Here is a 23962-nt window from a genome sequence, read left to right on the forward strand (position 1 = left end):
ATACAGGTCATTCAATTTAAAGGATTTTAAAAAGGCTCTGATCCAGTGAAGGGACAAACACAGGAAAAGGAAGGCAACCCACTACATAAGAAGCATTCAAATGAGTTTGGCCAATAAGCCAACCAATGATATTCAATGGGCTGTCCCAAGCCAACTGCAAATACTGCTATTGTTCAGAATAGGTCTTGCACGACTGCGGTCTGCAGACGAGGCCTAAATATATACCATCTCAGATACACACCTAAAAATGAAGAATAACAAAGTCAGTCAACGTGTGCTGCTATGAGAAAGTGCAGGACCATTGAAGTGGCCATATTTTTCCAAGCAAAAACAATACTGCATTTGTATTGAGTTACACAGATCACTGGGGAGGTGAGTGTTAGATCTCCAGCCAGGTCAAGAGTGAATGGTTAAAATGAATCAATCAGAATACCAGAATGTTCCTTCATGCAGATTCTTGTTTGGAAAGGTAACAGGAGCGTACGTTATAGTAATTATGGAATGCAGCCAAGAAATATAAATGACTGATTGCATCTCTCAGACGCAGGTCATTGAGGAATTGAGAGAAAGCGACTGATTTAGTCGAAAAGTTTTTTTCCCTAACTATAATGCTTTCCCGGTACCAGCTCTAGTTGCAAAATGACAATTGTCACTGACAAAACACCCTTAGGACATGCAAACGAAGAATTTCATATATGGGACTAGGCAAATTGTTTTCAATAACATTTGGACAATTTTTTTTCTTCCTTGTGATTCTCAAAAAACGCCTCGAAGCTATTCTGTAAAACAGCTTTGTCCAAAAAGTTTTGTGAACAAAAATCATTGATTTGTGACCCAGGGGTAAGCAGTATTTATCAAAGAAGCGGAAGACAAAACATTCCCATCTGGCATAGTTCTCTATCAGGCTGACAACAGGAATCAGGAAGAACCCATCACATCATTTTGCCAGTCCAAGCGCCTGACGGAAGCTGTGGGGTACCCAGTGCTTGAAATAGAAAAATAGAAGTGCATGTACCCTGACCCAGAGTACCTGCTTGCTTCTGAGAAGTGCTGGTACTCTCCAATTATAAGTATTAGGTCTCTATTGAGAAGTGCTGGTACTCTCCAATTATAAGTATTAGGTCTCTATTGAGAAGTGCTGGTACTCTCCAATTATAAGTATTAGGTCTCTATTGAGAAGTGCTGGTACTCTCCAATTATAAGTATTAGGTCTCTATTGAGAAGTGCTGGTACTCTCCAATTATAAGTATTAGGTCTCTATTGAGAAGTGCCGGTACTCTCCAATTATAAGTATTAGGTCTCTCTTGAGAAGTGCTGGTACTCTCCAATTATAAGTATTAGGTCTCTATTGAGAAGTGCTGGTACTCTCCAATTATAAGTATTAGGTCTCTACTGAGAAGTGCCGGTACTCTCCAATTATAAGTATTAGGTCTCTATTGAGAAGTGCCGGTACTCTCCGATTAAAAGTATTAGGTCTCTATTGAGAAGTGCTGGTACTCTCCAATTATAAGTATTAGGTCTCTATTGAGAAGTGCTGGTACTCTCCAATTATAAGTATTAGGTCTCTATTGAGAAGTGCTGGTACTCTCCAATTATAAGTATTAGGTCTCTATTGAGAAGTGCTGGTACTCTCCAATTATAAGTATTAGGTCTCTATTGAGAAGTGCCGGTACTCTCCAATTATAAGTATTAGGTCTCTCTTGAGAAGTGCTGGTACTCTCCAATTATAAGTATTAGGTCTCTATTGAGAAGTGCTGGTACTCTCCAATTATAAGTATTAGGTCTCTATTGAGAAGTGCCGGTACTCTCCAATTATAAGTATTAGGTCTCTCTTGAGAAGTGCTGGTACTCTCCAATTATAAGTATTAGGTCTCTATTGAGAAGTGCTGGTACTCTCCAATTATAAGTATTAGGTCTCTATTGAGAAGTGCCAGTACTCTCCAATTATAAGTATTAGGTCTCTATTGAGAAGTGCCGGTACTCTCCGATTAAAAGTATTAGGTCTCTATTGAGAAGTGCTGGTACTCTCCAATTATAAGTATTAGGTCTCTATTGAGAAGTGCCAGTACTCTCCAATTAAAAGTATTAGGTCTCTATTGACAAGTGAAGTTACTCTACCTCGCAAAATAAAAAAGTGCAGATACTTAGTACCGGCCAGTACCGGCCCATTTCAAGCACTGGCGGTACCTATATCTCAGTATAAGATAAGGAAAAGAAATGCAACCCCAATTCTGCTCAATGGACATCCTCCCATCATTCAGGTACTATGTACAAAGGACTTTGGGAAAGGGTGTTGGGAAGCTTCTCGCAGGCGAGCCATGCAGGTTCTCTGTACGAAGAGACCATGCCACGTCAGGCACAGCGCCCAGGTTCAGGGTGTCTCCTGGAACGCCATGTGCCGGCTTGTTGCACCCACTAATGGCCTGGTGCCGCCTTACTGCCACGTCCTCTGTAATTGCTATAAAAGTAGAAGCATCAATTTCAACTGCCTGTGAAAGTCACTCGCCCAACCAGATCTGTAGGCTCCACCATTGCATCGAGGACACCAGCTGACTGCTGGCTCACCATGGTTGGCACCTACCTCAACCCCCTGCCCTTGCGTAGTCCAAGCCATGCCTCACATTTCCTATTTACTGAGCAAATTTATACTTCTGGAACAATGCATGTGGGCGACTTCAGAGCGCTATCTTAAGACAGGGACCAACCAAAGCTCCATTACTGTGTCTGAGAGATATGCAAGTCCCAGGACTACTGCAGCAAAGGTCTATTGCTCCAAGCGAAGGGGAAATGAATAAAATGGTAGCGATGAGAAGTGTGGTGAACTAGCAGAGCACGAGAGAAACAGGTGATCTACGGTATTGTGGAGGAAGTTTCTTGAGTGTTACTGAAGTTCTCGTGGGCACAAATGGAGGACGTGCCCAGAGAGTGGAAATGTGCATTGTTGTATGATAGAATTACCCATGGATATAGTGTGCGGTAAGGTGCTCAGAGTTACAAAAGAAGTAACCAGGTTGATATGCTGGGAGTAGGAGGAAAGTGTTCAGGTGAGAGTAGGGCATGCTCAGAGCCTTGAGGAAAGTACCCTGGAGCACGAAGAAAGCATCGATGAGTGTTGAGAGTGTTTGAGATGTGAACATAGATGTGAGATGTGAATAAGTACTCAGGAGTGCAGGTATGGAGATGTGCACAAGGCAGTTGTGCGAGTATGCACTAAAGATGAGGTTTAGTGATCTTGTCGGAGAAAATATGAATGTTGCACCCAGAATGCCTAACATTTAAAGCTTTCAGGAGACATATGATGCCCACTTGGTAGTAGCCTCCTGAGTGGCCGCCTGGCATTGCCTTGCTAAATAACCGAGCCCTGAAATGAACCAGGAACGTAAGTGCTGGTAGTGATTCAATGTTGGGGCTGAATGAGCCTAGAGCGACCCCTGAACAGCTATCCCAGTAGCCCGTGAGGCCTGGCTGGGCCTTAGACATTTATTTAAACATGGTCAGAACCAGGGGCAGCCCACCGCCCCCCACCCTGGCACAGCAAAAGGTTTAATCCAACAAGGTACAGAGAGGGCACTTCAGTTCACAACCCCCCACGCGAGCCAGATCCAGACCTCCTTTTCCTTCCACGCTTCGCCTGCCACGGCACTCTCTATGCTTGTGAAGCGCTCTGTAAAACCTTTAAATAAATAATAGCACATTATTCAGCTAGGAGGGCGCCACGGAGCAAACTCAGCAAAGTGCTGCTGTGAATCCGAAATTTGTTCAATCAGCGCGTCTCAGAATTTCCGTTGGTGAAAGTAGGGCATGGGATCTGCGATTGTATTCTGGGGCGGTCCAAGCAATCTAACCATGGCGCTGGCACCGCTGTATTCCCTGAAGGCGGGCTTCATAACATGCTGTTGTACTCCCGATCTAGTCTTACAACGAAGACCGTCCAATGGAGAGATCTGGAGACTACTGACGGGGAACAGCCTTTACAACGCAGGCATTACCACGCGCTGCCATTACTACGCTGCTTTTACAACGCAAGTCGTTTCACCGACTTGTGCTGGAGGGCACTGTTGGACAAGGAATAGTTTAATTTTCTATTCCAACACCTTCCCTACTGTAACGTGGGCTGGAGTTGGAATAGAAAATTAAACTATTCCAATATCCAGCGCTTACAGCGCAAGTCGTTGTAATGACTTGCGTTGTAAAAACAGCGTTGTAATGGCACGCGTGGCAATAGCCCGCGTTGTACTATCATACAACCCTGCTGACTAGCCAATGCCTCTGGAAGGCAACTGAGATATTGACTGAACAGCTCTAATCCTCCTGCGAGATAAGTACTAATTGCTCAGCATGACTAAAGCAATCCTGTGGACCACCATGTTGTCTCGACATTTCTGAAACCTGTTAACCAGAAGTTTCGGTCTCTGAGGTGAAGAGCACAGTTGGCACCCAAAAGCAGGATTTTCCAAAAATGCTTTACTTGTAAAAACTGAGCATATGTTGTGACACTTTTGAAGGTCATCCGCTATGGTTTCCTTCCCTCCCATTAGCTGATCCCTGCACGTGCTCATTAGAATATTGAAATTTATAGATCTGGCCAATTCTAGAACCTTATTAAATTGGGTATAAATGTGTGGGCTGCTTCAACGCAGAGCTCGACTCCTTCGTCCGTGCGGGAGGCCCAGCTACATTTTTCTGCAATCACAGTTTAATAAATGCAATTCAGATGCAAGTGAAAGCAGACTTCTGAAGCGTTCTTCCAACTGTAACAATATCTTTTAATGTGAATATTCAAAGTCTTCTAGTAGACTGTGCCTCTGTACCTAAATGAGCAGTCATTCGAAATTGCAAGCCCTCTGTAGCTAAATGGCTTTAGTTCTCAACCGAAAACTTCTATGCAATTGCCAAAATGTTTATTTGCCCGAAGATACGTGCACTTTAATGGTCTAAGTCTCACACTATTTAAGATTTGAGTAATTGAAGACCTCGAAGAATCCATGACTTGTGTATTTGATATCTTCAGACAATCTAAAATGCATGCATGTGAATAACCTCAGGTCGTTAATACGAGATGTCCATATCCGCAATCTATCAACAGTGCAAGATCTAAGTGCCTATATGGCTCCAATCTTCCACCAACACAAGACTTGTATCTGGATGCTAAAGTCCTCCACTGCAACAATTGTGCTACAGAAAGACCGGTATCTAGGTCGGAACAGCAGCTACAATCCTCTAACAATAAGACCTCGTTGTTCTCCTGCAATCCAAGAACTCAGTATCTGCATGGCTAACGTATCGCCAATGCAAGATCTTTGCCTCTAAAGAGCCAATGTCCTCCAGCAATGCAAGATTTAAGTATCTGCTGAGGAGTCCTACAAGCCAAGGCCTGTGCCCCTGAAGAGCTGATGTTTATTCATTTATTTATTTATTCAAAAGTTTTATATAGCGCTGGCTAGACCCGGAGGTATCAGAGCGCTTTACATGAGGTTCCACAAAAATTACAATTACAAGATTACATCAGTTCCAATTTACATCAGTTGCTAGACAAACAATTGCAAGAGACATAGAAGACGAGATAATTGAAGTGTAGAGGGGAAGGGGGGAAGGGTAAAGGGATAGGAGGGAGATACGGCAGAGAGCCGAAAGGAAAGTCTGTCCAAAGTCCGGCTGGGTAGGTGACGGTCGAGGGGAAGACTCAAAACCCATCTCCTCTATAGCTATCGGGTAGCTCCACCGGGCATTGGCCAAATAGCTCGGTCTCAATGGGAAAAGCAATTAAAGGAACATGGAGGGCAAAATAAATGGAGCGTAGAGGGGAGGGGGCAGGGAAGGAGAGATGTCTTCCTGCAATGCAAGGCCTGTGCCCCTGAAGAGCTGATGTCTTCCTGCAATGCAAAGTCTGGGAATATGAATGGCTGCATCCATCTAACGATAGGACCAGCCCACTGAGGAGCCAATGTCCTCCGATGATGCAAAATCTAAGTATCTGCAAGAATGAAGACCTCCAGCGCAGGGCTTGTTTCTCTAAGAACCTAAGTCATTTTGTGCCATATTACTACAGCATTTGAAGGGCTGAAATCCACCAAGTAATCTTTGATTTTTTATCTGATCGAAAGTGCAAACAGCTGCACTAATGAAATATACTCGAATAGTGTGTGCTATGTAACAAAAACACAGAGTCCTCGAAAACAACTTTTGAACTTACTAAGGCAAAACTGAATAAATTAGCAGGAATCTATGATAAAATAGTTGCAACATTTCACCAAAGATTTAACTAGCATGCCAGACAAAAGGAGTAATACCAGGAAATAAACGAGTGAAATGGACAGGTGGCTGTGCAACAAAAGGAGAGGGCAGAAACTAAAGAGCTCCAGTGAATACTTTGAAATCATTGCCGTTAACTCAATGTCAAGCGAGCAGACGCATATAGTTCATTGCGTAACTGGACTAACTTAGGGGTTTGTGCTATTAACCTGCTGGTTAAATCTTTTTTCAAGTGCTGCATCTTACAAGTGGCAGACATAAGCTAATTATCCAATTTTTAAGTCCGGCCTGGAGACAGTTTTAGCTGTCCCCGCATTTAATGTCATTCATTTCATTTAACACATTTCATTTAACATATTTATTTCTGCAAAATGTTACTTACTCCATTTGCAAACATAAAAAATGCCACTTTTTTACGCCGATTGGCTTTTCTATTACTTTTACATTTTTGATGTCTATTGAATATGTTTGTTAAAAAGTTGCAGGTATGCCAAGGCCAGACCCTCTAGGTTTGCTCATGCTTGTTGGTGAAGATAACATTTGTCTAGAAAAGACTGTGCACACGGACTCCATTTTCTAACCTCTGACCTCACCATGGTAGCCATCCCTGGCAACGCGAATTCTCACCCAGATTTGTATGTCCTTGCCTAGGTTCATATGTTGGGCTCTAGTCACTCATTGCCTGTGCACGGGGGCCTTACACCCCCCCCCCCCCCCAAAAAAAAAAGCTGAAGCCCGTCCATGTTAGCAGGTAAACAGAATACTTGAGACTCACTATGCCAGGAAAGGGCTTCAGTGCGCTTGAGGCCGCTAGAAGAAGCAAACAGAAGCCAACAGTTCCACATTCACTATTTATCATACTTATTTATTTATTAGCTTAAACAGCACAAATTAAAACCGACCGTGTTCCACATTTTTTAAAATCACAAACTCAAATTTATGTTGACTGTGGCAGCCTATAAACAAACAATTTTACCATTTCAACATTTATCACAATATTTACAGAGGTGACTGCTGGTAGCAGAATAACTTGTGTGTGCATATAATAAAAGTGAACGATGGGTACCAGCAAAACAAAAACTCAAGTGCAACTACGCACACGTTCTACACTAGCAACAGTTGCCTTGAGTAACTCGGCAAAGGTTGCCCCAGCACCAAATGAAAAGCATGATAAAACGGGAGATAGCAGAGACTTAAGAAAGATACCATGGAAATACAAATACCGTAGAGAGAAATGTCCTTTCATGCGAATCTTGTTAAAAAAAACTACGAATAAGGGTGGCTGGTAAGGAAAAACAAAATGATTGATAGTGTTGCTAAAGCCATTCTATGGCCTATAATGAATGATTGAAAACGAATATATAACGTTACAACGCAAACAATTACAATGCATGCTTTTACAACGCAGCTTTTACATCGCAACTACCATTACATCTCATAATTTTACAGCGCATGCCATAACAGCGCATTTTTAAAAACTACCATTACAGCGCATTCCATTACAACGCATACCATTACAACGCATATCATTACAACGCATAATACTTTTAAGGCAACAGTAGGGTAAGTGTTAGATAGTGTAGAGGTAACAATGACTATTCCCACTCCAGTGAGTGCAACAGTAGGGTAAGCGTTGAATAGTGGAGGGGTAAACATTACTATTCCCACTCCTGTGAGTGCAACAGTAGGGAAAGGGTTGGATAGTGTAGGGGTAAAAACTACTATTCCTATCCACCCCAAAACTCATACCCACACTAAAACAAAAAATCTCCATTACTTACCTTATAATGTGTTGTAATGTCATGCGTTGTAATGCAATGTGTTGTAATGGCATGCGTTGTAGTGACATGCATTGTGATGACATGCTTTGTAATGCCATGAAATGTAAAGGCAGTTGCGTGGTAACAGTTGCGTTGTAAAAGCAGCGAATGACTGCGTTGAAAGCATAGTTCCCATTGAAAATACCCCCTAAAAAGGATTCATTTAGCATTTGGCATACTTGGAGAAAAAAATCGTGAGCAATATACTGTCTTCTATATTACAGCTGTTAAAGGCTACATATAATGCACATAATGTTATGGTGGATGTGACATCTGCCGTGTTTGCGACGGTGTATTGCACCCTTCAAACTATAAATAAGGGCCTAGGATCTCAGGCATGTTATGATATGTTATATTACATTTGGTATAGTATCGACTGGCATTTGGTAGGTATGTCACTGAAACACTTCATAATCTTGGCCCATTTTTATGCTGTGTCGTTTTTGCAAAAAATTCTTAAGTACGTATGAAAGAATAGGGATTTTACAACTAATGAATTCTGTCTTTTTAAAAAAATGAACACACCAGGTAACAGGTGTGTGTTTTGATATGCCTGGTAATCCTTTAATTTATTTATTTATAACGTTTTATATAGCGCGAACAAGATCCCGAAGGATATCAGAGCGCTTTACAAAAATGATGGAAGGACATAAAAGCAATGACGACATCAAGTAAGAATACAAAAAAAAAACAATGAATAATCACATAATTACAAGGTAAATAAGACAGGACGAGTAATACAATAAACAAGTATATAGCAGGCTACACAGGAAGGCACACTATGCGGTAAGGAAGAACAGCATCAAATGTTTGTACAATGAATGTAGGATCACTAGATTCAAGCAGGAGAAACCTAAATTGTGGCATATCACCCGTGAGGATCTCAAGGCACTCGGGTTGCTAACTGCTGCAAGGTGGTCTGTTAATCAAGAGTCTCCCCTCCTTTCACTACAACTCGGCCTACTTCCACTTCAAGCACTGATTTTTTTATCATCATAATGGAATGTCGTGAGCACCCATGACTTTTTATTACAACTTTGTTTTTGTTGCATACGGTTATTCGGTCTTGGATTTACCCGAGTACTGTTACAATGACCTGCACAGAGAGGCCACTACGGGTGGGACAGAGTGAGCAGTATGTTATTTATTTATTTCTAAAGTTTTATATAGCGCAAACTTGACCCAAGAGGGTATCAGAGCACTTTACATTTAGGATTGTTGCTTTAAAAGTTACATCAGTTACAAGAGCATAGTAAAGATCTGTCATGGCATAATCCTTCCTCATTTGTATGATCATTTTAGAGGCGCCTGTCCATTGGACTATGTTCAGATACTCCGTTTTGCCAGGCATCCCTCATGCCAACCTTCAAGTTGGGCACCAAGCAGGGGGCAGGCCTTCTGTGCACTGTTTGATTCATGTCTTGGACGTTCCTGGCAGAGCTCAGGACTGGATCCTGTCCTAGAAGATGCTGATGCAGGCCCAGAATAGCAACAGCCACACACTCTGGTCACCGCTTGTGTCAGATCTGGGAAATGCGTAAGGAAACCTATCCTCTGCACTGCACCAATACAGAAGAGCACGTGTCTGCTTTCGAGGACAATTTGAGGGCATCAACAGCTGGAGGTCGCACAACGCCTCATACTGCAGGCCTGGGGACGGTGATGCGACCAGCTGGATACCAGAACCCCTTCCGGCATCAATGAAGAGGGATATGACACGGCTTCAGGAGCACCTGGAAGGCATGCTTGAGGTGGCACCCCGAGTGCTTAACCCCTTACCTGCTTCTGTCGGCCGTTGGCCAACGGCAGCACTACCTCTCTAGTGCTGCCGTCGGCCGTTGGCCGACGCGACCCCGCCCATTTTGCGGAAGTGCCTCACTGCCACAAAATCGCGGCCGCAGGAAAGGGGTTAAGAAAGGGGCAATACCCAAATTAAATAACCTAATATCCCACAATGTATCCATGTGGGCAGTGGAGTCCAGAGGATCCTCAAAAGCTACATGTATGTCAGAGATGTAAGAGGTGGGGGTCAGTAATCAGCAAGGCTATTAGCCAGCTGAGGATACTCTTGCGGCATCTCATGTAGCAAATGGGAGACTTACTCTCAATTACAGTTGAGAAACAGGAGACTTGAGCTGACTGTACCTTGAAGAAGTGAGTCACCAGGTACATACATCTCTCAAAATAAACAATTGTCAGCACACCACCCCCTTACCGCCAGATGATGCAAGGGCTTTGCTTCCTACTTGCTCATCTGCAACCACTTTCAGGCAAGCATCTTGCTCACTTCTTGCTACTTGTCTCGCATGGTAACTTCAGCACTTAACCTGAGCACACCTGTTCAAGATGTGCAACAAGAACTATCTCTAAATCTGAAACAGGACATTACTGGCATGCTCAGATGTGTATATATATCCCAGGCAAATACTATTGTTAGTAGGAAACATTTTATCCCTCACACCTAGACAGAAGCAGACCTTGGCTAGAACGCTCTTTTCCATGAGTCCGGCTAACACTGATCCTCTTGAGGGGAGCCGCATCCAAATCAAAGAACCATTCGTACATGTGGACACAGGAAAGGGTTAGATATTGAAAGAAGGGGGTTAATTGTTTTCCCTTTAGACTTGCACTGAAGTAGAGGCACTCTCAGTCAGGAGACACCTAAAATAAAACTAATTGTAGCCTAAAAAGTCATGAGTCTTCCGTCTGAATTGGGTGTGTTTAGTTACTGACACACCCACACATTTGTTTTCCTAGGTTTGTGATGGTTTTGGTCGCTGAGTCTGACCCAGAGACAGTTCTGCTTGAGCAGGTGGCCCTGGAAGTACTTTAGAAGCTTAGTAGATTGTTGGTAGATACTTGGTCTTCTGGTGCTTTGTGACACTTTAGCCTAGAGTGGTTTTTATCTTGCAGAGCTTCAGCGGAATATGATTTCTTCCCAAATCACAGGTTGAATTGGTTGGGTGGTTTGAAGGGTGTGGGTTAGCATCCTTCAGCTATTCCCTAAGTAGGCTCGGGGGAAATCACTGTTTTTGCAATACATGAAATGCACCTTTTTTGCCATTATGCCGTATCACTATTTCGAGAGGCATTTTCTTCTCAAACCAGTCTCCTGATTGTAAATTGTAAAATTGTAAAATTGTAAATTGATACTTGTATAGCACACTACTCACCCGCAAGGGTCTCAAGGCGCTTGTACGAATACCGCTGTGGAACCCATCCTGGCTTTCCCTGTGAGGTGTCCACTCCTGGGCACCCCCAAGGTGGAGGCCAGGCATCCTTAGCGTTGTGGGGGCCGTTGTGGAGATTAAGCAAGCTATTGCCCAGAGTTGCAGAGTGGGACTCCATGATTGGAATAGGCACCGAGGCGAGAATTATCAGGTCCGTGGAATTTTTGAGCCCAAGACCTGCCGAGGCGGGGAATTGAACCCTGGTCCCGGGCTTGACCTCTGCATCAGGGTCTGCCGCTCTAACCATTGAGCCACACTTCTCCACCTAACCATTGAGCCACACTTCTCCACCTGATGGTACCTAGTGTGAGTTTTCGTATGCGATTTATGCTCCTGCATTCAATATGAGATGCCAGCCAAAAAATGTTCTGTAATATGCACAAGCTCTGCAAAAATGAAGTGTATTTCAGGAAGTAAAATACTATAAGTCTCTGCCATCTATAAAGGGTGCAACGTTTAAACCTACTCAATGTGAGTATAAGGTGTCTAGTGCGTCACCTTGGCGTGGTGGGTCACATTGGGCGTTCTGATTCTGCTCCCTGTGTGCCTAACTAAAGTCAGGTGTCAGCTGTCACTCAACAGGTTCTGACTGACCTCTTGAAGGTAGCAGGAGCCCTGTGGGTATCTGGAATATTCAGATCCACAAGAATGTTTTCACTGGATCAGTCCAGAGATTAATATGATGAAAATTATTTTCTGGTTGAGGAACGTCTAGGGTGACCAGGTGTCCCGGGGTATCAGCATGTTTCTCTTGCGTTTTCCGAAAATTTAGCTCATGTCCCAGTTTAAAGAGAGTCAAATGAAAACAGATGGGGTCAAGTTTTCATGTGTGCAGACAGTGCAGAATTAGTTAGCTGCCCCCAGCAAAAAGTAATTTAATTAAAGAGACGATGTCATGTTTAAAAGTTGCATTTTATTCTCCTTAAGCTCAGGGCCTCTCTGTCTGTATGCTAGTGACGTTTGTTCAGCCAGTCCATGTCATTGGATGTAAAACTGAAGTCCTACTTCTATGTTTTTGGAATGTCCCGGTTTTTGGTTTTTAAGACCAGGCCATCTCAGGAATGTCAACAATACCTGTTCTGTCGTTGCAGAGTATGAGTTCACCGAATCAACAACACACCCCCATGTTTGTTTAACTCTTATGAGAGTGCTGGCTCTTTGGTCCACTCAACCACGTTTTATAGGTCAACATTTTTTAGAATGTTGACCTAACTCGTAGCTCTTGATGGGCACCATTGGAACACTGGGGTGTCACTTTTTGAAAAAAAAGCTTACTTTTGGTCAATTTTGTGGGTAGCAGGCGCGCAACACCCATTGAGCTCACAGGGCTTCAGCTCCCCCCCCCCCCCCCCCTTGCATATGTTTATAGTGATGACTATGACGCTACTGGCGTCTGATGCTGTATACTACGCTCTGCACCTGATCTGCAGCGCTCACTCATGTATGCAATGTGTCCTATAAAAAGTGGGGAGATTGACAAAATGCAAATGACCTCATGACGTCACGTGCTGAACATGTCCCTGTGTCTGAAAATTACACCGGGACACGTTCAGCTTCTTTCTGTGTCGCCCAGCTTCTTGGCAGGGGGGACGGCGTCCACCCTGTGAAAAGAGTGGCAGGACGCCGTCCACCTGCGTGTACTCCCGACTCGAGCCCTGAATGTGTGACCACCACCTCACCCAGCAATGACCCTAAATGCTACCTTGTTAAACATCTGTGGCATGTACTCTACCAGATTAGTGCAAGATAGGAAATGATTTGCCCAGAATCACACGATGTGTGTTGAAGTGGGAAGCCGCGACCAAAGTCCACGTTTCCCGGATGGCGCATGCAGGCAGTGGCGGGCCTCGCTCTCCGCCTCCTCTGGACAAGCGCGGCGCCTGGATGCTCCTCTCTCTGCCTCGGGCGAGCGGGCGGCGGCGTTAGCAACGCTATTGTTTAACCAAACAGGCTGAGCTCAAACAAGCGGCTTCAAAGAGCCCCGCCTCTCCCTTTCTCCTTCCAAGTTTGACACATTATGGGGATGCACCGCCTTCCCCTGAAATGTTGAGGAAAAAACCTCTCGTTTTCAAACTGGCCAAAGCCTGCGCGCGAGGGCACTCGGCTTCTCTCGCGGGAGACTATTTTTGACTCTTACTCAGCTCAGTGGGTTAAAGAGCCGGGGCCAGTGCTCTGCAACGCGTAACTCAGCAGGTCACAGTTCGGAACTCGGGAATTGTGTCTTTCATCCTTAAGAGATTCATAAAAACGAGTACCACTAAGGTAGATACTAATAAGACATGTTATTAACAGCATTAGAAAACTATACGTGCTGTCACTGTTAGTTGTATGAATGCATACCGGTAGGTAGCCCAGCCCCGTGTCACCTTTGTCAAGATACGGATCAAGTTGATGGCCAAAGACATTCTGCTTTTTGGGACCTGAGGGTCTGTGGTCATGACGGGAATGCGGAACTAAAAGTTCCAGAATGCAAAGTGTTAAGAGTTTAAAACAACAGTGGTGGCTGAAGGTGTCCAACTTGAGGTGGAGACGCTGCAGATGTACATTGGGTCAATATTGTGTGTGAGTAAATCATGCCTGTGCAGTTTGGGGTATGTGGAAGCATTACCTGCCCAGGTGCTATGCAGACATCGATCTGCATAATAAGCACCCTGGGGGCTTGTCGGGTCACTGGCACGGCTCATGGCGGGGGCTTCTCGGATCTCCGAGCGCCTTTCATCCTCCTCCAGCCCGCCTTCAAAACGTGCCTGCAGCCCAGACGAGCCTTCAGTTGGAGATTAATAACTGCCTTCTTGTTCACTTGTCTAAACTTGCAGCGGGAGGAGGCGCCCCCTTCACCTGTCATGGCGTCTGCGCCTCACCGGCGGGCTGGGCACGCTCTGCTGCCGTGCGTGGCTTCCAGCCGCGGGCCCGTGTGGGCGCAGGTCTGTGAGAGCTCGGGTGGGACCGAGCGGCACAGTATGAGAGAGCACACACGCGTCAGTGCGCCATGCCCTCGAGGCCGAGGCACCGAGAGAGCACATCTGGGCTCCCTGAGTGTGAGGCCCACGGGGTCGAAGTACTGGGAGAGCACACCATTGAGCCAGGCCTGGGGCCTGCAGTGAGGGGAGAGCACAGCTCGGTGTCGCAGTGCCCGGCCCACGAGGCCACGGCACTGTGCACAGAGGCAGTCAGTGAGTGCCAGGCCTGTGGACTGAAGTGAGGGGAGAGGACAGCTCGGTGTCGCAGTGCCCAGCCCGGCCCCCACCCATGCGGCGCACGGGGGGGGGGGGGGGGGGTTGCCCGGTGCCCGTTACGGCCAGTCCGGCCCAGCACCGCACTGTGCACAGAGGCTGTCAGTGAGTGCCAGGCCTGTGGACTGAAGTGAGGGGGAGCACCGCCTGGTGTCAGGCAGTTCATTATTTGGTACCATGGGGGCCCAACAAGGTGCGAATGTCGAACGCCGGAGGCTTCAGCACAGGGTGGGGGCCCACAATAGCATGGGTGTGGTCTCTCTTGGGCATAATGTATAGTTTCTATAAACAATTATGTTAATGATGGGCGGCTGTCTAGTCATCGAACTGGCAATAAGGTTTCGCCGACCAACAGCGGATGAGGTGTCCCCGCGCCAGTGCCAAGGCCTGGATGTGCGTGGGCGGGTACCGGGGACCCCTCACCCGTGCCCTCCGCGGCCCCCGGAGCAGGCAGTGTCGGGCCTGGGTGGGAGCCACACCCTAATTAGTGTTTACAGCCTCCGCGAGCGCCCGCAGGTGCGGGGACAGCCTGGGCCATTCGATACCTGTGAGTGGATATTTGTGCTCCTTCCTAATCCCTCTGATAATTACAGGGATGGGAGGGAGGGGACGGCCAGGGTGAGAGAAACATGGCGTCCACCCCCCCCCCCCCTCTTCAGGGTCGAAGACAGAGCAAGAGAGCCCTCTCGGGTACACCTGAGCCCTGGACGTCACACCCTCCCCTGCCTTAGAAACCGAGTTATTCTGTCAGAAACACTCCGGAAGGGGAAGGAAAACAAAATTCACAAAAACTTACCTTTGTTATCTAACAAGGCCCCCGAGTTCCTTTTCATCACCTGCGCAGCTGCCCTAAATCCAGCTCGGGGGCAGCTTGCACTTCATTGCTGGTGGGCTGCACGGGACCAGAGCTTAATTTGTAAAATAATGAGTCCAGCACTCTGGGATGTCGGCATGCCCAGCCCAGGGCTTCGACGTTTTGCTTCCACCTCATGTCTCTCATCCACCAGACGCTTTTTTGCCTCTTTATCTATCTTTTGCAGGCTCTTTTTTCAACCTCCATTCTTTGTCACTGTTTCGCCCTTCTCGTCCTCTTTGTTTTCCCATTTTGAGTTTCTTCCTCTCTTTCTCTGGGTCATGTCGGATGAGGAAAAATAAGTGCCAGCCCCCAACATGAGTGTCTGTGTGGCCCACATAAACCACCGGCTCAAATTAAGCACTAGCTTCACCTGATGTGGAAATCCGTCTTACACATAAGCTGTGTTTGAGTTGTGTAAGTGAGAGAGATGCTTGCATTCTGCTGCTCTTGCATTGTCTGTCCTGTGCTCATCTGCACTGCTGCTGCCTGTGCTGCAGCTGACAAGTTCAGGTGTCATGCTTGCACTCATCCTGTGTCGAGAGTGAAGTTTGCACTGCTGTTGCATGTGCTTCATATGCTCTATGCGTTTGAGGTCCAACCACTCAAAGCTCGAGCCAGGCTGTTGGCAAATCAATCACTCTCCCCTTGCCTATATACAATGACTATGACCGTATATAATGTAACTGGTGCTTGTGTAATGCGCTCCAGTACCTTCTGGTGGAGTTCAAACTGTATAAAAACTGCCCAAAAATACAGAGAAAGGTAAAAAGAAAGCCTTAACTTAAGGAAAGAACACTAGGCACCCATTTACTTGCTGATTTGCGCAAAGTGAAACTTGAAAACTAGAGAAATCGCAACTTCCCCAGTAAAATTGTGTGATCTTAGGCAACTATTTTATTTCACAAAAACTAATTTTTCTTCATTATCACTCATGAAACTACTTTTGTGAGTTTTGAATACCAGTTGTAAAAAACCTATTGTGTTTGCTTTAATATAGTTTAAAATTGCTTCAAAATATTCTAAGCCACCTACAGGGTTTACAGGACAACTCATTTGCTTCTTAGTTCACTTATGGTTTATGTTTAAAAATCACTTATAATAAGCACTTCTCAGTGCAGTGCTTTCACATGAAGTATTAATGGCAAAGCTTCAGCAGGATAAAGCAATACACTTTTTTTTTCATTTTGAAGAAACTAACATCATATTGTATTTCATTGTTTTTGTGTGAGTTACATAGCAAACATTTTCACGGTTTGGCTTGTGAACTGCTTCTAAGAGCCCAGCCAGACACTTGGCCTTGCCCTCCCTGTAAACTTGTTGACCTGCCCACCTCTAGGTGCTGGCACTGCCGGTGCCTGTGCTATGCATGTTCTATGTGCTTCGAACGCTTGCACAGCAGCTACTTCTCATGTTATTGCGGCTACTTGTGATGTAAGTTCTGCGTGCACTGGGAGCTCGCACTCCTGCTGCTGTGAGGTGGCCATTATGAGTGGGAGCGACGGAAGCTTGCACTGTTGTTCGCTGTGATATACCAGTTCTGTAGGTCAGAGAAGCTTGCACTACTGTTGCTTGCGATGCAGGGATTCTGTGAGTGAGGGAAGCTAGACTGCTGCTGCCCGGGATGCACCTGTTCTGTGATGGAGGGAGGCCTGCACGGCTGGTGCTTGTAAGACCCTAGCTCTGAGTGTGGGAAGCTTGCACTGCTGCTGCCCGGGATGCACCTGTTCTGTGGGGGAGGGAGGCCTGCACGGCTGGTGCTCGTCAGACCCTAGCTCTGAGTGAGGGAGGCTTGCACTGCTGCTGCCTGGGATGCACCTGTTCTGTGGGGGAGGGGGAGGCCTGCACGGCTGGTGCTTGTAAGACCCTAGCTCTGAGTGAGGGAAGCTTGCACTGCCGCTGCCCGGGATGCACATGTTCTGTGATGGAGGGAGGCCTGCACGGCTGGTGCTCGTCAGACCCTAACTTTGAGTGAGGGAAGCTTGCACTGCCGCTGCCCGGGATGCACCTGTTCTGTGATGGAGGGAGGCCTGCACGGCTGGTGCTTGTAAGACCCTAGCTCTGAGTGAGGGAAGCTTGCACTGCTGCTGCCCGGGATGCACAGGTTCTGTGGGGGAGGGAGGCCTGCACGGTTGGTGCTCGTCAGACCATAGCTCCGAGTGAGGGAGGATTGCACTGCTGCTGCCCGGGATGCACCTGTTCTGTGGGGGAGGGGGAGGCTTGCACGGCTGGTGCTCGTCAGACCCTAGCTCTGAGTGAGGGAGGCTTGCACTGCTGCTGCCCGGGATGCACCTGTTCTGTGGGGGAGGGAGGCCTGCACGGCTGGTGCTCGTCAGACCCTAGCTCTGAGTGAGGGAGGATTGCACTGCTGCTGCCCGGGATGCACAGGTTCTGTGGGGGAGGGGGGCCTGAACGGCTGGTGCTTGTAAGACCCTAGCTCTGAGTGAGGGAAGCTTGCACTGCCGCTGCCCGGGATGCACCTGTTCTGTGATGGAGGGAGGCCTGCACGGCTGGTGCTCGTCAGACCCTAGCTCTGAGTGAGGGAGGCTTGCACTGCTGCTGCCCGGGATGCACCTGTTCAGTCGGGGGGAGGCCTGCACGGCTGGTGCTCGTCAGACCCTAGCTCTGAGTGAGGGAGGCTTGCACTGCCGCTGCCCGGGATGCACCTGTTCAGTCGGGGGGAGGCCTGCACGGCTGCTGCTCGTCAGACCCTAGCTCTGAGTGAGGGAGGCTTGCACTGCTGCTGCCCGGGATGCACCTGTTCAGTCGGGGGAGGCCTGCACGGCTGGTGCTCGTCAGACCCTAGCTCTGAGTGAGAGAGGCTTGCACTGCTGCCGCCCGGGATGCACCTGTTCTGTGGGGGAGGGAGGCCTGCACGGCTGGTGCTCGTCAGACCCTAGCTCTGAGTGAGGGAGGATTGCACTGCTGCTGCCCGGGATGCACCTGTTCAGTCGGGGGGAGGCCTGCACGGCTGGTGCTCGTCAGACCCTAGCTCTGAGTGAGAGAGGCTTGCACTGCTGCCGCCCGGGATGCACCTGTTCTGTGGGGGAGGGAGGCCTGCACGGCTGGTGCTTGTAAGACCCTAGCTCTGAGTGAGGGAAGCTTGCACTGCCGCTGCCCGGGATGCACCTGTTCTGTGATGGAGGGAGGCCTGCACGGCTGGTGCTTGTAAGACCCTAGCTCTGAGTGAGGGAGGCTTGCACTGCCGCTGCCCGGGATGCACCTGTTCTGTGATGGAGGGAGGCCTGCACGGCTGGTGCTCGTCAGACCCTAGCTCTGAGTGAGGGAGGCTTGCACTGCTGCTGCCCGGGATGCACCTGTTCAGTCGGGGGGAGGCCTGCACGGCTGGTGCTCGTCAGACCCTACCTCTGAGTGAGGGAGGCTTGCACTGCTGCTGCCCGGGATGCACCTGTTCAGTCGGGGGGAGGCCTGCACGGCTGGTGCTCGTCAGACCCTAGCTCTGAGTGAGGGAGGCTTGCACTGCCGCTGCCCGGGATGCACCTGTTCAGTCGGGGGGAGGCCTGCACGGCTGGTGCTCGTCAGACCCTAGCTCTGAGTGAGGGAGGCTTGCACTGCTGCTGCCCGGGATGCACCTGTTCAGTCGGGTGGAGGCCTGCACGGCTGGTGCTCGTCAGACCCTAGCTCTGAGTGAGGGAAGCTTGCACTGCCGCTGCCCGGGATGCACCTGTTCTGTGATGGAGGGAGGCCTGCACGGCTGGTGCCCGTCATACCCTAGCTCTGAGTGAGGGAGGCTTGCACTGCCGCTGCCCGGGATGCACCTGTTCAGTCGGGGGGGAGGCCTGCACGGCTGGTGCTCGTCAGACCCTAGCTCTGAGTGAGGGAGGCTTGCACTGCTGCTGCCCGGGATGCACCTGTTCAGTCGGGGGGAGGCCTGCACGGCTGGTGCTCGTCAGACCCTAGCTCTGAGTGAGGGAGGCTTGCACTGCTGCTGCCCGGGGTGCACCTGTTCTGTGATGGAGGGAGGCCTGCACGGCTGGTGCTCGTCAGACCCTAGCTCTGAGTGAGGGAGGCTTGCACTGCTGCTGCCCGGGGTGCACCTGTTCTGTCATGGAGGGAGGCCTGCACGGCTGGTGCTCGTCAGACCCTAGCTCTGAGTGAGGGAGGCTTGCACTGCTGCTGCCCGGGATGCGCCTGTTCTGTGGGGGACAGAGGCCTGCACGGCTGGTGCTCGTAAGACCCTAGCTCTGAGTGAAGGAGGCTTGCACTGCTGCTGCCCGGGATGCACCTGTTCAGTGGGGAGGGAGGCCTGCACGGCTGGTGCTCGTCAGACCCTAGCTCTGAGTGAGGGAGGCTTGCACTGCTGCTGCCCGGGATGCGCCTGTTCTGTGGGGGAGGGAGGCCTGCACGGCTGGTGCTTGTAAGACCCTAGCTCTGAGTGAGGGAGGCCTGCACTGCTGCTGCCCGGGATGCGCCTGTTCTGTGGGGGAGGGAGGCCTGCACGGCTGGTGCTTGTAAGACCCTAGCTCTGAGTGAGGGAGGCCTGCACTGCTGCTGCCCGGGATGCACCTGTTCTGGGGGGAGGGAGGCCTGCACGGCTGGTGCTTGTAAGACCCTAGCTCTGAGTGAGGGAGGCCTGCACTGCTGCTGCCCGGGATGCGCCTGTTCTGTGGGGGGGAGGCCTGCACGGCTGGTGCTCGTCAGACCCTAGCTCTGAGTGAGGGAAGCTTGCACTGCTGCCGTCTGTGATATACTTCTACTGTGTGTCCGCGGGACGCTTCCTCAGCTCCTGAGAGTTTTGCATTGGCTGAGTCAACAGACACCTTATATTTCAGTATTCTAAACTCTACACTTACATAGACACAAAAGGTAGAAGTCTTTAAACAGTTCACCGTCCAACAAGACATAGATCATAGCAGTGGGTCCCCGCATGAAGGGCAGCGGGGCAAGTCTTCAGGGCGCACGAAATACTGCACAAGGTTGGCAATGCGACGAGAGAAGGGCAGGTACTGGGGCACCAGCAAGCACTCTGCCAGTGGATACCAGTGAAGTACAATGTACCACGTGGGTGGTGGGGAAATAACATTTTTAAAACATAACATACAACCTTAGCCTAGCACAACCTCAACAATGAAATGTAATATAAAACCAAATCAACAAACATGAGGGAAAAACACATGGCACAACTCAGTGGTAATCAAACTCATGAGCACAACACACCCACGAAGAACAAGAGACATAAATGAACACATAATAAAGCAAAACCATGACATAATATGTGTCACTGAACAACACGGAAGAGTCCTCCTTAACACAAACATAAAACCACTAATATCTTTCTACCTTAGTCTTAACAGGACGTAAACACATACTCAGGCATATCCACAAGCACAACACATCACAGAGCAACCTTCACCTATTCTCAATAGAAAGCTAAATGTACAGGTAACTTAACCCTAACCTTTACAGTAGAAGAAAGCCAGTAAAACCCAATCATGAACATGCTAATTGCCTAACCGCGACAGTAAACAAATGCGGTCGCAAATGCCCAAACCACTCCATCTATGGCGCAGCAAGGGCGCCAAGGGCCTGGAGCAAGTAAGGCAAAGTGGCCCCCGTCCATTGTTGGATAACAAAGTGCAGACGCAATGTAGGTGCCGGGGCGCCTAACAGCTCGGCGCCCGGTGCCACTGTACCCGCTGCACCGCTGAAAGCTACGCCCCCGGACACGACAGGTACGATGCTGCGCTGGTTCACGTGAACGCGCTGACCTATAAGGCCTGACACACCTGCGGGGTGAGGGGGGAGGGGGATTGGTAATAGGGGGAGTAACACGGGTGGTCTGGCGAGCCGAGGCATCTGTCGGGCGGCGAGAGGGGAGATGAGCGAGGCTCGAAGAGCCCCACATTACATAAGACTCGGGCTGCCAGAAGTGTGAATATTTAGGTCAGCTCTGAGCTGAGAGCGTCTGTCACTTCACAGGGTATCCTGCAGGAATCCCGTGCAAGCGAGGGCCTGCCTGCCGCCGGCAAGAGAGGCCACCCACTCGCTAACGAGACCCTGGCGGGAGGGGCTGGCTCCCGCAGCACCCCCGTCCGTGAAAAAACACACAGACCCGCAGACCTGCCGTCAAGATTGCGTCCTCTGCAGGCGGCCGCTGTATAAGGTTATCCAATGGTTTTATATAGCGTTCACATTACATAATAACAGCTTCAAGGAGCACTTAGAAACAGCCAATCCCTTCCCCCAGACAGACGAGAGGTGGGGAAAAGAGCCACTCAACTGCACATGAGAGGAGAAAATGCAGTCCAGGATACCTTTGAATGAAGGTATATCACTGAAAGAAAAGGAACACTTACAAATTAATCAAGGGTACCTACGTCATCGACAATGCTGAGTAGCATCTGCTACGGAACCAAAGCTCCGACCTTGACAAATAGCACACAACTCTGCAGTGGGCGCCCAACCCAGTGAGCTATCTCAACGAATATATACACTATATGCTTGAAAGAGGTGGTTCTGGCGTGGCGGGAGGATAGACGTGAAAGAACCCGAAGGTGCAGGGAGGGGAGTGTTCCTAAGAGGTCAAGGATAGGACACGACCCCAAAAATGCAGAGTCATCGGGGACTAGATTAAAAGAAACTGTACCCCAAGTGCTAACCCCCTTCCTCTTGGACCTGGCGTTACGTTCCAATCAAACATTAAAGCGTGCTCAGGAAGTGGCCACAAGCAAAACTGGAGCACTATTTAAAAGGCAAATAAATGCCACATCACTGGCAATAGCTTTGTATGATAATAGCGAGCTGTGAGGTCTGCCTTTATTATGGTTGTCACATATGGGATTCAACCTTCACCCTTCTAACACTGCAATGAATAATATACAGGATAAAATACCCCTGCAATACATTTGAAGAGTATTGCAAGTCACTGATGAGTTCCATGACCTTACAGAAGAATGAAGCTAAGGGTGGAATTCCTTCTTACGGTTATTAAACTCCGAGGTGACTTTCAATATCCCTTATCAAATACGGAAGGGAGTACTTTATCCCTTATAATGCATGGTCACGCCATCCCCTTTATCACAAACCACTTAAATCCTTGGAAACGTAGCTCTTTCGTATGACAGAGTGAGCAAGTAAGCAAACATGAAGAGTACAAATAGGATTTCTAGTGCAAAATCAAACACATCAAAAAAGCTGTTATGTCTGCTGCAAAAAGATTACAACAGCACTTTAATACAAGTTGTTTGTTTTTAAAAAATTTAAAAAATGGCGCAGCACCTCAGAATATGTAGAAATATGCATACATTCAAACTTTTTTATATAATTATCCAAGGAGAGCAACAAATAAACATGTCGCGATAAATAACTCCTTTTTTCCTGTCAATGTACAGCTAGAAAAAGAGACCAGAAAGAAAATCATAATTTCTTTCATTCTTTAAGCAGCTTTTGAATTATGCTCCGAGAGCAGACCTGCCTTTACCCAGGCTGCTGGCAGCAGGCATTTTCATGTCAGAACTCAACTGTAATAAGTTATTACAGTCAAGTTCTGACATCATTTCTTCAAAGTCAGCGACTAGGTGCGTGACAAGTTACCGACTGTAAAGGAATGAGAGACAGGTGTTCACACAGGCACTGCAGGGTCCCACGCATCCAAATAAAATAGGGTCATCTCTGGAGAGTTTCAGACACCTACAATAGGCAGAAGAGAGTTGCAGGTTCGCACACTCACCCAAGATCATCATGAAATCCGTTGGAGCGCCGGTGATCCAACTTCCGGCCCTACACTACTGCCGTGTAGCGCCAAAGTCCACAGAGGAAGCCCCCTGTCTCCAGAGCCTGCCGGCAGGTGCCTTCCGGAGCGCTCTCAGCGAGAGCCGGCAGCACTGCGCAGCCAGCAGCACTGCACGGATTCCTTCCAGGGAGGGCTGCCTGCTCGCATCCGAGCCCTGCCTGCCCCGTCCGTATGCGCTTTTTAAAGGGCTGGGCGCTGATCGGAGACGCTGTCCCTGCTGTCACCACAGGACCCTCCGCTTCTTCCTGCGAAGAGAACAACAGTTCAGAAGAGCGATTGTCAAAAAGGCAAAAAAGCAGCGCCTTGCCGGTCGGAGGGCTCCGCTTCTGCCCCCTTCCAGGCGCGGGGAGAGGCAGGGCACCAGAGACACTTATGCCAGCGCATTCGCCATTGGCTGCGTGTGCGAGCCGGAGAATCCAATCAAACGGGACTGAAATAACCAACGCAAACCACACATCAAAACTGAAGAGGTTGGGGGGGAAATTCCTGGTGTTACCTGGACTGCCCACCTCCGGGGAGGGGGCGCGGCTTCCAGGTTACCTGAGAGGTGCGCTGGCACGCGTGTCGAGCCACGGCAGAGCCTCTTCGGGCCTGAGGGGGGGGGGGGGGGGGGCGCTTGCAGGAGGCACTTTGAAGGTCACCCCGTGGGAAACAAAAGGCTTCAGTCGTTCTCCTCAGCTTGGGACCGGCGCAGCCGGAGAGGGGGTGTTCCTTGTCCTGTGATCGCGCACAGGCTGTTCATGGCTTGGACCTGGTGCCTGCATCCTAGGGTAGGACGCCCCCTATAGACAGCTGTGTCTTGGGGTCGGGAGGACCAATAT

General features: G+C 48.7%; 1 protein-coding gene across 1 annotated transcript in view; it reads right to left on the reverse strand.

Annotated features, from left to right (window-relative positions):
- Positions 1-23475, reverse strand: part of ZNF385A (zinc finger protein 385A) — a 483068-nt gene extending 459593 nt beyond the window's left edge. The window contains exon 1 of the mRNA XM_078688401.1: positions 23079-23475. Within this exon, the coding sequence (XP_078544527.1) occupies positions 23079-23091 (13 nt within the window). The 5' untranslated portion in view covers positions 23092-23475. The remainder of the gene's footprint in view (positions 1-23078) is intronic.
- Between the last annotated feature and the right edge of the window lie 487 nt (positions 23476-23962).

This window comes from Lissotriton helveticus, chromosome 1_1 (genome assembly GCF_964261635.1).
Source record: "Lissotriton helveticus chromosome 1_1, aLisHel1.1, whole genome shotgun sequence".
Taxonomy (NCBI): domain Eukaryota; kingdom Metazoa; phylum Chordata; class Amphibia; order Caudata; family Salamandridae; genus Lissotriton; species Lissotriton helveticus.